The 17,262-nt window shown below is 44.5% G+C and overlaps 1 protein-coding gene and 1 long non-coding RNA gene across 2 annotated transcripts; both read left to right on the top strand.

Moving 5' to 3' along the window:
• The first annotated feature begins 3,114 nt into the window (after positions 1-3,114).
• On the top strand, positions 3,115-13,358 carry LOC146684873 (uncharacterized). The gene is made up of 3 exons (XR_014917120.1): positions 3,115-3,503; positions 3,634-3,728; positions 12,670-13,358. It is a non-coding gene; the product is annotated as an uncharacterized LOC146684873 (long non-coding RNA).
• On the top strand, positions 3,735-7,163 carry LOC146684874 (uncharacterized). Its single transcript, XM_085443515.1, has one exon. The coding sequence runs from the start codon at positions 4,705-4,707 to the stop codon at positions 6,910-6,912; it is 2,208 nt and encodes a 735-aa protein (XP_085299641.1). The 5' UTR covers positions 3,735-4,704; the 3' UTR covers positions 6,913-7,163.
• Positions 13,359-17,262: the final 3,904 nt, after the last annotated feature.

Below are 17,262 nucleotides of genomic sequence, written 5' to 3'. Positions count from 1 at the left end.
CTTACCAGTAGACACCCTCATAAATGGAGGCCCTGCCAGGGTTGATCAGGTCCAGGGGTGTGTCACTGGTTGATGTGAAATTGTTATTTCTCTTCTACTTTTTTCTGTTTAGTTTTCTACAATTTATTTTCTCCTATCAATTCACTGCAAAACGAGAAGTAATATTTATCTCTTTAGTACTTAAAGAGCCTTACTTCTTAAAGAGATAGAAAAGGTGAAAGAGAAAAGTAAGAGAAAAGAGATAAGATAGGAGAGAGGAGAGCCGGAAGTGGGGCATCTGATCTGGCATCCCATACCTCCCTGCCCGGATCGGGCTGTACCCTCTACCTCTCCACTGCCTCTCACAAACAGGAAAAAGAGGTGAGGGGGGAAGAGCAGAACGTTTTTACATTCCTCCCTTATGTTTCACTACCATGAGGTTAACTGCACAGCCCAAGGAGGCCCTAAGACAGCTGTATCAGTCAACAAGTCTTCTGGTTTATCACAGTTCAAATTATAGTGTTAGGTTTTCTACCCTTTTGATGCCCTCTGCTTACTCCACCATGGTTTGATCAGTTCTGGGCATGTGTGTCGCGGCTAGCTGACTGCCCAAGTGATCTCAGCCCTCTTTAACCACAGCCAGTGGTTGGCCCACTCAGCAGTGTTAACTAATTTTCTTATAGCCTGCCACAGCACCTGTCCTCAGGCTCCAATCTCTTTAAGCAGTTTTGCTGTTGTACTGGCCCCTAACCCTAAATTTTAGTTCAGGTCGTATCTCTCCACAGAAACAGCTTAATTCCCTTTGTCCTGTGACGGCCAGTATTGGTTAGTAATCTTATAAAGCCAAAAATGACATATTGCCAAAATACAGGGTTAAGTGCTGTTACAGCTCAGAGGGTTGACTTAACCCTCTAATAATCAATGTAGTTAAAATACTCAAAACAATGTTGTCAATGGTAATGGGACAAAGCCACATTCAATGTTGATTTTAATTTGAAAATATGTGTACATAATCTAACATGCTTATTATTTGTGGGGACATCAAACTTGAAATAATTACTGGTAGTGAAATTAAACATTTTTTGTGTTCTATGTATACATTATATGTACAAAACAGAAAAAATAATATTTGCATAGAGAATGGAGTTATATAACAGTGTGGGTGGACCAGTGGCAAGTAAGATAAAGTATTTTTTTTACGTAACACAATGCATTTGCAGTATAAATATCTGTCTAACATTTCTAAACAATCAAACTCCTGAAAATGAACACATCCTGTCTGTGAACAGAGAAGATCATGTGACATCTGGATGTATGGACCTTCGGTTCCACATATTTCTGAAACTGTTCCTTGTAGACAGTACACAACTGCAGTTTTCAGACATTATATGTTACTTGTTTGTAACATGGAAAAACAAACATTACAACATCATAAAAAGACTTCCTCATTGGCTGAAGGAGGTGGCACATCTGGCATGGCAAAGTGGTGTTGAAATTCACTGGCCGGCTCCCACGGTTCATCCCAGATTTTCCCACTGGAAAATATAATTATTGAAAGAAACAATACCAAAACCATTAATATCAGGTTGGGGATTACTTCATGCTTTTTATGTTTAACACCAGAGGTAGAACATGATAAATACATTTACTTAAGTACTGTACTAAAATGCAAATTGTCATTTTTATGGATATTTTTAGCTTCTGGTACACTATTTGTAATTTAGATGGATTACAAACAAAACATTAGTGTACAGTTACACTCAACACATATGAAAGATTTAGTTATTGTTTTTCAGTTTAACATTTCATAATATCCTTTCTGTGAACTGAAAATAAAAATTGTCCAAATGTAATAATTAATTTCTTTTTGATCATTCTAAAGGCTGTTGTTTTCTCTTTAATTTGTAGAGATGCATTGGTGTCACACAATTGTAATGCTAGAAATACAGGATGCAAAACAACTGAAAGCTTTCACAGTGTGATATTAGTACTTCTTTGGAAAGTTAAGAATCTGAATACTTCCTCCACTTCTTAGGCAATTTATCCTTTCGCACACATAAATCTGTGCAAGACATGGACATATTCTCTCCACTTTGTCAGTGTCCTCATAGCTTTCATATATTTCTTACCATTAATGTGAGTGCTCTTATGGTCACAGCAAAGTCCAGCCAGAATAATTCCCAGTACTTTTGCATCTAAGTGAGACACTATGTGTGTTTTCTGAACAGTTTCAAAAATACTTTGTGTCATGTATTGATATGGCTATGTCTTAATGTGATGACCTTTGAACCGGATGTTGTTGTCCGAAGGAAGCCCCGTTAAGTGGCTAGTTGTAAGATGGACAGTATTCAATAAAGCAAGACAAAGACCGTGCTTTATGTCCTGATTCAATTCAGAGTGCTCTGCCTAATTTAGTAATAAGGTGGGCACACAACAATGGCGACGAGGATGAGACGGACCTGGATTTGTTTTTGTTAGAAGTAGACCCAGCGAGGGACCAGGGGCAGATCACACCAAACCGAAAAACTTGTGGGCTAACATGGAAAAGTCGGGTATTCGCTCGCCTGCTACACTGATCCAGCTACGCTCGGACTGAGATGGACGCGGTGGTTAACATCCTTCGAGTTGTTTGCTGATGGGAAAGGTCTATATTTTGACGGCTAATGCTATAGACGCGATCAGACAGCAGAGACGCGCTCTTCTACTGCACTTGGCCGGACAGAACGTGCAGGACGTCTTCTCCACTCTACCACAGACGGGAGAGGCGAAGGATTACACCGCTGCGGTGAGTGCACTCAACACTTATTTTGTTCCTCAAGTGAATGCAGCATACGCACGCCAAACTTTCCACAAATTGTCCCAAACACCAGGTGAGACTGTGCAACAATTTTGTACACGTTTAAGGCGAGCTGCAAAAGACTGTGACTTTCAAGGTGACAATGATAACCAGATACGGGACGCTATCCTGAGTAAATGCACTTCTTAATATGTACGGAGAAAGCTGCTTGAGGAGGGTAAAGGCTTAACCGTAACGCGCACGTTGGAGGTGGCTTCACACTGTGAACGCGTGGAGGAGCAGATGGCGGCGATGAGCATCGCCGGGGAAAAGAAAGGAGAGGACACGGTCAGTGAAGAAAATATAATCTGATCAAACATTATTCAGCTTTAAATATTGTTCAGCTTTAAAGTTACTGTGCAACTGTGTAATAAAAATGTGCTCACGACTTTGGCCTTGAGAGCGATAAGAAGCGATCGCCTCATCCTGCAGGTGCAAGATATCTGCAAGCGAAGAGACTAGAACACCCAAGGCCGATTTCCTTTTATGGAGTTGTTTTTTCTGCTAATGCAGCACTTTCCTCACAACCCCCTCCTGTAAGTTTTAGAGAATATATACCCATCCTCACAGCAAATCTGAGGAATCTCCTGATGTGAGCTGTATTGAGAGGTTGTCTCTGTCTCAATAAAAGTTCACTGATTCCCCATCTGCCGCAGGTGTCCGGTTGTCTTCATTCTCCGCCAGCCTGGTTAAGTCAATTCCTCCTTAACATCTAAAAGAACCTATTTAATGAAGGAAGACGGGTTCACTTTGTGTTTAATATTATTCTATTGCTGTTGTTGTTTTTTTTTGTATCCTTCAATTGGCGTCACGAACAGGATCCGCTCCAGGTCAACTGGAACGGATGGGAGGACTTCGGCCGTGGTCTGAGTGAACGGAGTTTGGACAAAAGCTGTGTGCACACAAAAACAAGGTAAGCAGACCTTTTATTTCTGCTATATTGAACATTATAAAAATACTTAGTGTCCAAACTCCTAGTAATTCATAACCAAAATTGTCTGGCTTACTTAAGGCTTGTTGAGAATCAGACAAGTGAATAAGAAATAAGTGAATAAGAGATAAGTGAATAAGAAATAAGTGAATAAGTGAATAAAGATAAGAGTGAACTGAGGTCTGACCACGGTTGCAGCCGACGGGTTGCTCTCCGGTGTCGGATACATACCTCAGTGCAGGTCTGGGACCTTGAAAGGGTTTATTAGTAACGCCTTTCTAAACAAATTAAAAGGTTAAAGGCCTTGAGAATATTTTTTAGTAATATTCTCTAAACTACAGAAGGGTTAGGAAGGCCCAGAGGACTTTATTAGAAAAGATCCTCTAAAACTTAAAAAGGAGAAGTACTGGTTGGAGTCCAAAGGAGGGGTCCCTTTGATCAATAGGAGAAAACGGATCTCTTCTTAAAACCCCGATGATTTTAGTGTTTTAAATGTTTTGATGTTCTGTTTGATATTGGACACACATAAATACACGCTGAATGCTTGCTGTGGAACACTGGGCAGGACAGTTTGGTTCTCCGTTGTTCACAGATTACACAATTAAAGGAACTAGGTTCCTCTTTTGGTTAAAATAATACACCACACATAGAATTTTTTTTTTACACATTTATTACATACATAAGGAGGGTAATGAGTGACTGCAGGTAATGTATGAAGTGTGAATGAGACGTGTGAACAAGGTGACAACCAACTAGCACCCCTATCAGGAAGCTCTAGGCAAGGTTACCCGCCAGACTCCGGTTTGGTAGAAGCTTGGTAACACCTGAAGGGATATTTCAGTGCTGACTCACCTTTAAAGCAGCGCCCCAGCTGTTAGTGCCTAACAGAGGCAGAAACCCAGCTGGCCCAAATTCTCCTTTAAAATCAATAAAAGAACACTCCTCCATTGACAGTAAAATGGATGGAGAATTAGATCGAGAAACTAATGATGATGGTTGGGGTCCCGGTGTTATTCTTAGCACATTGGGAGAACAATTAACATGTGTTGAGACAGTCATCAACTCCACACACCAGCCTAAAGAAGCAAAAAAGCAGAAAGAGTCATTGAGGAAAACAGCTGAAAGGTTAATGAAAGAAAAGGGAAAGGACGAGGGGAGTAGTGGTAACTGGGGAATAATTTGGCAGAATAAGGCTATGCAGGCAAAAGAGAAAGAGGAAGAAGCCAACTCAGCAGCAGCAGGTGCAGGTGTGATGAGCGGGGTGAGACACAGAAAGGAAGCAGATAAGCACGCAGGCCGCAAAGCTAAATTTAATCACTGGGTGTGTTTATGGGAAACTGCAAAACCACACATGAAGAAAAATAGGTCTCAGCCACCTCCCTATTCTGCCTCAACTCCTCCCTCAGCAGGCATATATCCGGTACTTAATATCTCTGGTGGAATAATGACTATTGGAGAAGAACCGCCCGTAGCTCCAACTCCCATAGATACCAAGCATTTTTGCCCAGGAAGCTCCTCTCTGTCGGCGACATCCTCAGCTAGTAGTAGAGCCCCCTCTTCTATGTCCCATTGTTTTGGAACCGGATCTGAGGGCCTAACTGACCCCCCTGCGAGCGCACCATTTGCGGTTCGAATGAACAGACAGGAACCCACTGAACAGCAATTAACTGATCAAGAAGCAGCATTACGCAGCTGCTTAAATGAACATAGGTCAGTGGTCCAGGTGAATAATCGTGTTGCGTCAGCCCCTCTTTCCCGGTCCAACCCCTTTGCCAGCACTCCTGTCGCTGTTAAAGGAGATCTGACCGCTACTGCAAAAACTGAGCCTGGCACTTCACCAAATGTCACAGTTACCATGTCTTTGGTGGGCCGTCAGGATCCGGAAACACAGATGAGTTTAGCCCACGTTTTTGCTGACACTGCTACCCCACCAGGCGGGGAAGAAACTGAGGATACTGATGATGAACTCAGTGACCTTAACAATACACCCCCCTCTACCCCTCCCAGTTTAGGATATCAGACTAGATCCAAGGGCCCTGTGCCTCAGCCTCCAGGCATATTTCCCCTGGTCCAGACTAAAGCGCAACGTAGACCAGTGTATCAACCTTATTCATTCGGAGATGTCCAGGCCCTAGTGGACAAACTCCCTGACATAACGGAGGGAGGGAATGCCTGGTTGGCTGGTTTGGATAAATACACAGCTGGACAGGACCTCGCACTGGGAGATTTTAGAGCTATTATAACTAGGTGCACATCCCGATCTCAGGCAGCGGACCTGGAACAAAATGCGGGTACTACCATGCATGAGAACGAGGTGCCACTAATGCAGGCCTTGAGGTTTATTGGACCGGCCCTGCGCAAACAATTCCCACCCAAAAATCAAGGCACCTTACAGAAATTTAAATGGGAGGGAAAGCAAAATCCCACCCATTATCTAAATCAGGCTGTTGAAGACTGGGTGAACCATACAGGTCATCACCCCAGTAGGACTTGTTCACAGAGCATGTGGTTTAGAAGGGCGGTGCTGAGGGGCATTCCGGAGTCAGTAAGCCAGAAAATGGAGGATAATCCTGATTTGCAGGACTGTGACTTTGCAATCTGGAAGAAACATTTGATTTTTAATCTTAATAAAGTGCAGATTAAGTCTGATGATAAAGCGGAGAGCGTCGAAGATTTACAGTTGCAACTGTTGAAGGTTCAGCTGCAGAAAGCTAAAAACGACCTGGGTGGAAAAGGTGACAAGCCTAAAAAGCAGCTTGTGGCCGCTGCGGCTCCCCCTCCTGGTCCAGTTGCCCCTGATTTGTATCCGAACCCATGGCCAACTGATCCACAGCCCCCCCAGTATGGTGCTTATCACTCCCCGGCCCCTTATGGGCAGAGAGGTTCCCCATTTGGAGGAAACAGAGGTGGTTTCAGGGGAAGGGGTCAGATGGGAGGTGGTAGGGGAGGCCAGATGTATGTTTGTTTCCGGTGTGGACAACCTGGACACTGGGCTAAAGCGTGCCCTTTGAACCCGGCTGCTGGAAGAGGCAGGGGAGCCCGTGGTGGGCCCTATCAGCATCCTGGCCACAGAGGTGGACCTCGTGGTGCTTTAGTTGGAGTGCCCCCGGCCCCACAGATGCCTGTGATGGGGTGGGAGTACTACGAGGGTGGTCCCCAGCTATAGGACACCCCACAGACTGCCCAGGACGGTGAAGGGACAACGGCGGACCCTATGCTGTCCATAACTGTAGATAGAAGAAGAAGCAGCTTTTTAGTGGACACTGGAGCTACGTACTCCACCATTAAGGATGTTGCTCGTGAAAGACTTACTGACAGAGTGATTACAGTGGTGGGCATATCTGGGGAACCTAAAACTCTGCCTTACACCGTGCCCCTCCCCACAACGGTTGGAGATCAGACCTTGTTACACAGCTATGTTTGTTCAAAACAGGCGCCTGTGAATTTACTGGGAAGAGACTTGTTGATTAAATTAGGAGCCACAATACTCTGCTCTTCACAAGGCCTAACTGTGACTCTCCCTACTGGGGTTGTACTTCCCTGCTCTGATGGGCCAGAGGGAGGTGGTCAGTTTCTGCTGCAACCCTCCTCCTGTTTGGCGGACTCTGCTGACATCTACTGGGCATTATTGGAAGTTGAAACACCTGCTGAACCAGGAGTTTGGACTGCTTTTCAGCAATGGCGGCCGTGGCTCTCACTCCTACATCCTTATGTCCCTCCCCCTGACCCACCTCATGTTACACTGTTTTATGACAGGCATGACACCACCTGGTACCAGCACATGTTCCAAAAGCAGTGTGAGGGGCGGGCTTGGTCTCTGAACATGTCGTGCATTTTTGCGGCACCGGAGGGAGTGGCAGCAGCGGTTACTTTTACAACAGATCAATTACAGTGGTACATGATGTCTGATGAGGCAGCTCCCCATGTGTCACTGGCCTTACATCCTGGACACCAGGCTAAGGAGCTGGGTGGAATGGTTAAACGTTCCCTTGCGGCCACTGACTGGACACCTACAAAACTCCCACAGGTTTTGTTTTCTCCATCTACCAAGACATACCAAATTTTAAATGATTGCTTTAATTCCTCAACACTGCAACATGGAGTGGTCAGCGGGTCACATGGAAGAGAACACACAGACCACTGTGATGCTGCGCCTTTACTCGACTCTCTTCCAGATTGTTTGTGGTCCCTTGGACCCACAGATGTAGGTTTAGTTGATGTGGAGCCAGTCTCTTTTCAACTGTCATCTGCTACCCCTTTGTGGCAGCCTCAGTACCCACACAGACCGGAGGCTGAGGCTGGGATTGCAGAAACAATTTCTGGTTTAGTCACTGCCGGTGTCTTGGAGCCCTCCTGCTCTAAGTGGAACACGCCCATCCTACCCGTTGAGAAAAAAGGCACGGGGAAGTTCAGAATGGCACATGATTTGAGAAGGATTAATGCCTTACTTGGCACTCCTACTTTGCCTGTGCCTAATCCTTATGTTGCCTTGACCAACCTCCCACCATCTCATGCCTGGTTCACCTGCATTGACTTGGCTAATGCCTTTTTCTGCCTCCCACTTCGTGAGTCACTGCGTGACATTTTCTCATTTACATTTAGAGGCCGACAATGGCGTTACACTCGCTTACCACAGGGATTTGCCCTCTCCCCAGGACTGTTTAATCAGTGTTTGAAAGAACTTTTACAAACCAGCCCACTACCATCTGACTGTATGTTAATACAATATGTGGATGACCTTTTGCTGTCTGCCCCCACGGCTGACATCTGTTTGGAGGCCACCAGAGTGGTACTTCACCACCTGGCCAACACAGGTTTTAAAGTGAGCAAAAGCAAACTACAGATTGCAAGAAAACAGGTTTCTTTTCTAGGCCGCATGGTCTCACAGTCCGGTATTTCCTTGTCCCCAGAACACAGGAACTCCATTTTGCACCATCCAAAACCTCTAACTGTAAAAGACATGTTGTCATTTTTGGGCCTGACTGGTTACAGCAGGACCTATGTCCCAGACTATGTTGGCCTTACTTCCCCTTTGCGCGTTTTGGTAAATGAACAAGGCATGAGAAACCTCTCTGCTCCCCTCTCATGGACTACAGAAACAGAACAGGCGTTTATAAAGTTAAAACAACAGCTTTCTGTCGCCTCTGACCTTGCTGTGCCAGATTATGCTTTGCCTTTTCATCTTGATGTTTCTGGAACTGGAACCCATATCAATGGTATCCTGTTCCAGAAAAAAGGGGGAGAGAGAAAAGTGTTGACATATGTAAGCGTAATGCTTGACAACACTGAAAAACGCCACCCACCGTGCACACAACACGTTTCTGGACTTGCAAAAATCATTCAGAAAACAGCACACATAGTGATGAACCACCCACTAAAAATTTTGACATCACACAGTGTGGTGGCCTACGTCTCCTCACAGGCCTTCACACTCACTTCACTCAGGCAGAGACGCCTCAGTACCATTTTGGAAGCACCACACATCACCTACTCACATGAAGGCATAAACATGGCTGATCACATGGGATCAGGGGAACCACATATGTGTGAAGAGGTTGTGCAGGTACAGGAGAAAATCAGGCCAGATTTGCAGGCAGAACCTCTAATGGATGCAGAAAAAGATTGGTTCACAGATGGATGTTGTTTCAGAACTGAAAGTGGAACGTTGAAGGCTGCATGGGCAATAGTGGAACAGACAGACATGAGATGGAAAACAGTGAAAGCAGAGCAGTTGACAGGACAACAGTCTGCACAGAGAGCTGAACTGAGAGCGGTGATTGAAGCCTTAAGGATGGGAAAGGGACAGAAAGTGAATATATACAGTGATTCAGCTTATGCTGTGGGAGCAGTGCATGTGGAGCTCAAGCAGTGGCTAAGAGCTGGTTTTTTGACAGCCAGCGGAAAGCCTATTAAACATGAGATAGAAATGAGGGAATTAGCGGAAGCACTGTTGTTACCTGTTAAGGTGGCAGTGGTAAAATGCAAAGGACACAGTGCCGGATTGGACTTAGTGGCATTAGGTAACAAACAGGCCGACTTAGTAGCTAAGCAGACAGCTGGTTACTTACCCTCCCTGATTATGGTAATGGACCCAGAAGCCACACCCCCTCCAGAAAGACCACCCATACAACTAGGCCTAGCCACAATCAGAGAGTTACAGGACAAAGCCAGCCCCCAGGAAAAATCATTATGGGTAACAAGAGGGGCCACAAACACAGATGTTTGGCGTGGCCCAGATGGAAGGCCCATTCTACCGCCAGGGGTCAGACAGACAGCAATGGAAGAGGCACATGGAGTGGGGCATGTGGGACCTGCACAAATGATGAGGAACTTAGCCGCCTGGTGGCACCCTTATCTAAAAGACATGACAAAATACATGGTTAAAACCTGTAAGGAGTGCAACCAATTTGGAATCAAGCCCGCCTTCAAGCCAATAGCAGGGTACTTCCCCATCCCACTTTGCCCAGGGAAAGAAATAATCATTGATTACACAGACATGGTGGACAGAGTAGGTAGTTACAGGTACCTGCTGGTGGCTGTGGATGCATTTTCAGGTTGGCCAGAAGCCTGGCCGACAGCAAGTGAAAACAGTAGAACTGTGGTGAAGTGTCTGATTAATCATTATATACCACAGCATGGGTTTCCCGAGGTCATAAGGTCGGACAATGGTTCACATTTCAGGAACCACGATCTGCAGAGGGTTGAAGCCGCATTAGGTTTGAAACATAAGTTTGGCTCAGTTTACCACCCCCAATCCCAGGGGAAAGTGGAAAGGATGAATCAAACTCTAAAAACTAAATTGGCTAAAATCTGTGCACAGACCAAATTAGATTGGGTTAAGGCATTGCCTCTTGCATTAATGTCCATAAGATGCTCAGTAAATCAAACCTCTGGTTACACTCCATTTGAGTTGGAGCATGGCAGGCCTTTTCCTGGCCCCTCCTCTCGCTTGTTAATGTCGGATGAAGCTGATTCAGACCTCGATCCGAGGACATATTATAACATGCTCCGCAGTTTTGTTGCCCAGTATTCCTCACAGGTCGCTGAAAGAAACCAGCAAGAGCTGAAAGAGGCGGCTACACCTGGAATGGACTACGTCCTCCTGAAAGTCACAAAGAGAAAGTGGGCTGAGCCTCGCTGGACAGGCCCTTACCGCATAACAGAGCGGACCTCCCACGCTGTCAGGCTCGAAGGGAAAGGTGACACCTGGTTTCATTACACACAGTGCGCTGCTGCCACCGAACCAGGAAGAACCTTGAGAGAGGTGCAGAAGGACCTGTCAGAAGGAGCTGCAACAGCATCACCAACCACTTGAGGGAGCCAAAACTCAACCTACAAGCCGGCTGGTTACAAAAGGGGGTGTTCTTCATACTGAACTAAACATTTTTATTTTTCTATTTTTAACATCTTTTATGACTTTGCTTTTATATTGGCTTGAGTTTTTAAGATTTACATTTTACATTGCAATAGTTTTAACCGCTGAAAGCTCATTTAAAGTTGTGTCACTGATACTTTTTGTTGCTCTTTAACTCCTAGAACACGCCCTTGGCGAGGTGGGGGGAACTGGACCACCTTTCTGTGCCCCATCATCCTCTATTAGAAGACATCCAAGCTAAGTAAACATGTCTTGGCCCTTTCCCCCTGAAATGACAGGCAGGCAAAGATGTTGCGTCTTTGTTTGCTTCCTGGCCCTGGGTCTCATTACACGAAGTTGGCCTCCCATCCTCCTCTGAACGCCGCTCTAAACGTTCTCTAATCCCAGGTTCAGCTCATAATCCAACCTATATTGATGCTGTAGGTATACCCCGTGGGGTCCCCGATGAATATAAACTGCGAGACCAGGTTAAAGCAGGATGGGCCTCGATACTTTGGATGGTTGAAATAAATGCGAATGTAGACAGAATTAACTACATTCACTTTAATGTGCAACTGTTGGCTAATTACACTCGAGATGGTTTTGAAGCTGTGCATGCACAGTTATCTGCCACTTCCCTAATGGCTTTCCAAAACAGGGTCGCAACGGATTTTCTCCTCGCAGAAAGAGGCGGAGTCTGCAGCCTTTTTGGTCAGGAGTGCTGTACCTATATCCCCAATAACACAGCTCCTGATGGTTCCCTCACTAAAGCTATTACTGGTCTCACAGCTCTTACTGTTAAAATGAAGGAACACTCGGGCGTTGATACTGCCATGTGGGACTCTTGGCTTAACATGTTTGGCAAATATAAGGCCCTTGTAGCTTCCATCCTAGTTTCCATCTCAGTTTTTGTTGCTGTCCTAGTCACCTGCGGTTGCTGTTGTATTCCATGCATTCGATCCCTCTTCCAGAGACTGATTGTTACAGCTCTCACTCCTGAGGATAAGGATCTCGCCCGGCAGATGCCTTTATTGGCTAGTCAACTTCCCACCTCCTCGCCAACGGATGATGAAAACTCTGATCGTGAGGGTGACGAACATTATCGTCTTTCTCTTGTTTAAATGCTTCTAGAATGGTTGTTTCTCTGTGGTGTTTTGTATTAGGCTTGTTATTAATTGTTTCCCTCACCCACTTCCTCTTGAAGGATATATCTGGTTGAACTGTGTCTGGTCGGGTTGTGAGGGTTAAGCGATGTTCTCAGGGTCTCCGGACTTAAGCCTGAGCGAATGTGTACTCCCACCACTGGATATAAATTGTTTTTTTTCCACACCCCTTCCTCACGTTTTACCATATTCACTTTTGAATGTCCTTAGCAGTTACCGTTCTGGGTTTATTTTACGGTTGATTTATTCTTTCACATTTTCACGTTTATATCTCTCATTATTATAGTATACTCTGTACTCTCCACATTTTTATCATTACTTATGCTTTTTGGTTGCTGGGTTACAGGAACTGTTAATTTTGTGTCACTACCCTGGTTGCACTGACTCGTTGTATCCTTGGGTGCAGGACAGCTGTTACTGCTTTCGTCGGGAACCGAGACTGCTTGCAGCCGACCCCTGGGCAGGGTGGTGCCTGGACTCTTTTCTCCTCATCTGCAATGACAGATAAAGACAAATGATAAGACCCGAGGAGTTTTTCGAGCCAGGCTTCGACACGTCTCTGTGTTCCTTTGAATGTTACTTATTTTTGTGTGTTGACCCATTTAAGATGGGTCAAAAGGGGGATTTGAAGAAAATATAATCTGATCAAACATTATTCAGCTTTAAATATTGTTCAGCTTTAAAGTTACTGTGCAACTGTGTAATAAAAATGTGCTCACGACTTTGGCCTTGAGAGCGATAAGAAGCGATCGCCTCATCCTGCAGGTGCAAGATATCTGCAAGCGAAGAGACTAGAACACCCAAGGCCGATTTCCTTTTATGGAGTTGTTTTTTCTGCTAATGCAGCACTTTCCTCACAACCCCCTCCTGTAAGTTTTAGAGAATATATACCCATCCTCACAGCAAATCTGAGGAATCTCCTGATGTGAGCTGTATTGAGAGGTTGTCTCTGTCTCAATAAAAGTTCACTGATTCCCCATCTGCCGCAGGTGTCCGGTTGTCTTCATTCTCCGCCAGCCTGGTTAAGTCAATTCCTCCTTAACATCTAAAAGAACCTATTTAATGAAGGAAGACGGGTTCACTTTGTGTTTAATATTATTCTATTGCTGTTGTTGTTTTTTTTTGTATCCTTCATCAGCCGGATTTTTACAGCAAAGAAAGAGAAGAACAACAGACTAAAAGGAAAAATGAAAGATGATAATAAAACAGACAGACAGGTTACAGGTGTGGTTATACTGACCACATGGGCAAAGATCCCAAATGCCCAGCACGAGGACAAACATGTCACAAGTGTAATGGTAAGGACCACTTTTCAAAAATGTGTCGTACAAAAAGACAGAAGAAACAAAATGTGAATGCTGTTGAACAAGATGATTATGCATTTACTGTGAATGATGATAATGTACCTGAGAAACATACCTTTTCTGTTGGGGGAATAGAGTTGAAAATGTTAGTTGACTCTGGAGCTACAAGTAATGTGATGGGAGAAAACATATCGGAAAAGCTAAAAGCTGAAAAGATAAAATGTCACTCATATGTACCCAAAGAGCAGAGGAATTTATATGCATATTCCTCAGAACAGGCACTCACGGTTAAATGTGCATTCAGATGTGAAATCAAGATTGGTGACAGGACTGAAGAGGCTGAATTTATTGTGATTAGAGGTAATGGTGAACCACTCCTGGGGAAAAAGACTGCCATAAAGTTAGGAGTGTTGAAAATAGGTGAAAATGTCACAATGTCAATGTCACGCTGTCACAGATTTAAAGCACACTCTTAAAGAAAAGTATCCAAAAGTGTTCAAAGGAGTAGGAAAGCTAAACACCAAACAGATCAGCCTGTACATTGATCCAAATGTGAAACCAGTAGCACAGCCACTGAGGCGCATACCTTATCATTTGAGGGATGCATTGGAGAAAAAGATCAATGAACTAATCGACATGGACATTATAGAACGTGTAGAAGGACCTACACCTTGGGTAAATCCTGTAGTGGTACTCCAAAGAAATGTGACAAAGATATCAGAATGTGCTTAGACATGAGAAAAGCAAATGAGGCAATAATCAGGGAAAGATACCTCATATCCACTGTGGATGAAATCTTGCAAGGACTAAACGGCTCTGCAATCTTCACCAAACTCGATTTCAAGTGGGGATACCATCAGCTAGAGCTTACCCCGGAGTCAAGACAGATAACTACATTTGCAGTGCACAACGGAGTATACCGGTACAAAAGGCTAATATTTGGAGTCTCATCAGCTAGTGAGCAATATCAGCATGAGATTGCCAATGCACTAGCTGGCATTGAAGGAGTTGAGAACATTTCAGATGATGTAATCATACACGCGTCAGACCAGGAAACCCATGATAAGCGCCTGCATGCTCTGATGAAGAGACTCTCTGACTGTGGCCTGACACTAAACTCAGAGAAGTGTCAGTTCAACATGGACAGACTCGTGTTCATGGGAATACTGCTGACACAGAAAGGCATCGGCCCAACTGAAGAAAGAGTGAGAGCTGTGGTGGAAGCCCGAGAACCGAAGAATGCTACTGAGGTGAGAAGCTTTCTTGGACTGGTAGGCTTCAGTAGCAGGTTCATACCACAGTTTGCTACACTCTCTGAACCACTAAGACGTTTAACTCGAGAAGAAACTATGTTTACATTTGGGCCAGAACAAAAGCAAGCATTTGAAAGACTAAAGACTGAGTTAGCCAGAGCAGGTACCCTAGCCTATTTTGACAAAGAAGCCCCAACCAGAGTCATAGCAGATGCAAGCCCTGTAGGCTTGGGCGCAGTGCTAATACAAATACAGAATGGAGAAGAGGTACCAGTGTGCTACGTAAGTCGGAGTTTAACAGACTGTGAGCGAAGATATTCTCAAACACAAAGAGAAGCCCTAGCACTGGTGTGGGCATGTGAGAGACTACATCATATGTGTATGGCAGGAAGTTTGACCTCATCACAGACCACAAGCCATTAGAGGTCATATACAGCCAGAAATCTAAACCTTGTGCACACATAGAAAGATGGGTTCTCAGACTGCAACCATATGACTTTAAAGTAGTGCACATCGCGGGAAAACAAAACATTGCGGATTCACTGTCAAGACTGCTGTCTGACACCACGTCAAAAGAGATACATAAGCATGAATCTGAAGAATATGTGAGCTTTGTTGCAGTTAATGCTACTCCAAAAGCACTCACAACAAGAGAGGTTGAAGAAGCCTCTGCTACAGACTCAGAATTAACAGAAGTGCTACTTCTCCTCCCTCTTTTGTCATCCAGGAATTCACACACACATGCACAGGCTGGTCACTCGCCCCCACCTTTTCTTTCTCTCTCACAGACACACGCACACATTTTACTCCTCGTTCGTTCCGCCTGTGAACCCGCCCCTCGAGGCTGGCTCACACAGACTTCATGCTTCTCGCAGTCCAGGGCTCGCAAAATTTTAAAATCCCTGGTAGCCCTTCGGGCAGGCACTCTTTAGTTTTTGGTAGCCCGAAATAAATTTGAGTAGCCCGAATAAAAAAAGATTATTTTTATTGTATAATATTGTAAAGGAAACAAAACATCAATCAAAAAATTGTTAAAACACAAATTACAACAACTGTGTAAACATTACAATCAACTCAAATATCTGGTTCTAATTAAACAGAATTTTCTGTGAACTTGTTAGAACTGTGTAGAACATGAATTAGTCTGTGTCAGATCCTGAATCTGAAATTTCCACTGAAGTCTCGGATGAGAAAATGCCACTCGACGTTGAGGGCATAGCATCTCCTTCATCAGCTTTCTCTTCCTGTGCATTGCCCTCCATTTCACTGCTCTTTGTTCTTGTCGGGGTTTTATGATCCAGGTGTCTTGAACCTTTTCCAGAAAACATCCAGAAACGAATCGACTTGTCAGGGCAAAAAGATTCAACTGTTTCCCCATTAATGGAGAGTTGCATGCAGTCATTCAGTGTTTTAGGGTGTAGAGAGGTACGATGTGTTGTCTTCACTCGGTTCATGCAAGAAAATCCTCTCTCACAGATGGCTGTCGATGGACTAAGTGTCAGCATTAATTTCACCAGCAACAAGATATGAGAGAGATGTTCTGGATTCTCAGAGAGGAGATCTCTGTACAAGCAATCTACTTTGCGACCCCGGCGTTCTGCAAGCCACACTTTTAGATCCATCCATTCTTGTGGAATTTTCTCTTTCTCTTCTGCATCTAGCAAACAGGCAAAATGTGTGACAAGATAATCCACCTCTTCATCCCCATAATTTGCTAGTTCTTCTCTGGGGTAGGGAAGAGTGGAAGGGTCAAAAACCTTGAAACAAGAGAGAGGCTTTTCGTGGAGATTTTTAAATCTGTTGTCCATGTACTTGACTGTGTTGTCAATAATCTTCTGGATCTCTGCACCAAAGGTGTCTTTGTCTGTTCCCTCACCTCTTCTAGCAGGTCGCTGACTTTTTGTTAGCCGAGTTCCACAGTAGCAAATGCTACCATCCTGGTTCGCTGTGAACTTTGTGTCCAAGGTTTTCTGATATTCTCCTGGTTTTGTTTTTAGGCTGAGTAAGCGTGATGTTGTGCTCTCAACTAACTGATTTGTTCGTGTGATGTTTAGGTTATCATGCTGAAAATCAGTAGAGCACTTGGATAAGATGGTACTGTAGTCCAACATGAAATGCAGGAAGCGAACAAATTTCTCAGTCTTCATCTCCTGCACCACCCCCTTAGCCTTGGCTGCATCCTCGGCTTTGACATCACTTCCTTCTGCCATGTTCTCCATATGAACAACAGTGGGAGTGTAATTTTTTTCCACAGCCTTTAGACATCTCAGCCGGCTTGGAAGCCACCGTGTGCTCTTCAGCCCACTGAAATGTGCCAGCCTCTCATTTAGCAGTTCACTTATTTCTGTCAGCTCTCTTCGCTTCTTTGGGGAATAGTAGTACATCTTAAAGATGGTTTTCAGTGTATCTTCAAATTTCACCAGGTACTCACAGACTTTCACG

The sequence above is a fragment of the Copadichromis virginalis genome, linkage group LG20 (genome assembly GCF_057382275.1).
Source record: "Copadichromis virginalis isolate Kocher_CV1m ecotype Utaka linkage group LG20, C_Virginalis_male_GT1.1, whole genome shotgun sequence".
NCBI classification, from domain to species: domain Eukaryota; kingdom Metazoa; phylum Chordata; class Actinopteri; order Cichliformes; family Cichlidae; genus Copadichromis; species Copadichromis virginalis.
This window is presented reverse-complemented; position numbering and strand designations above follow the sequence as displayed.

Excerpts from the sequence above, each read along its gene's own strand:
- LOC146684874 (XM_085443515.1), top strand. The coding sequence starts at position 4,705 with ATGGATGGAGAATTAGATCGAGAAACTAATGATGATGGTTGGGGTCCC.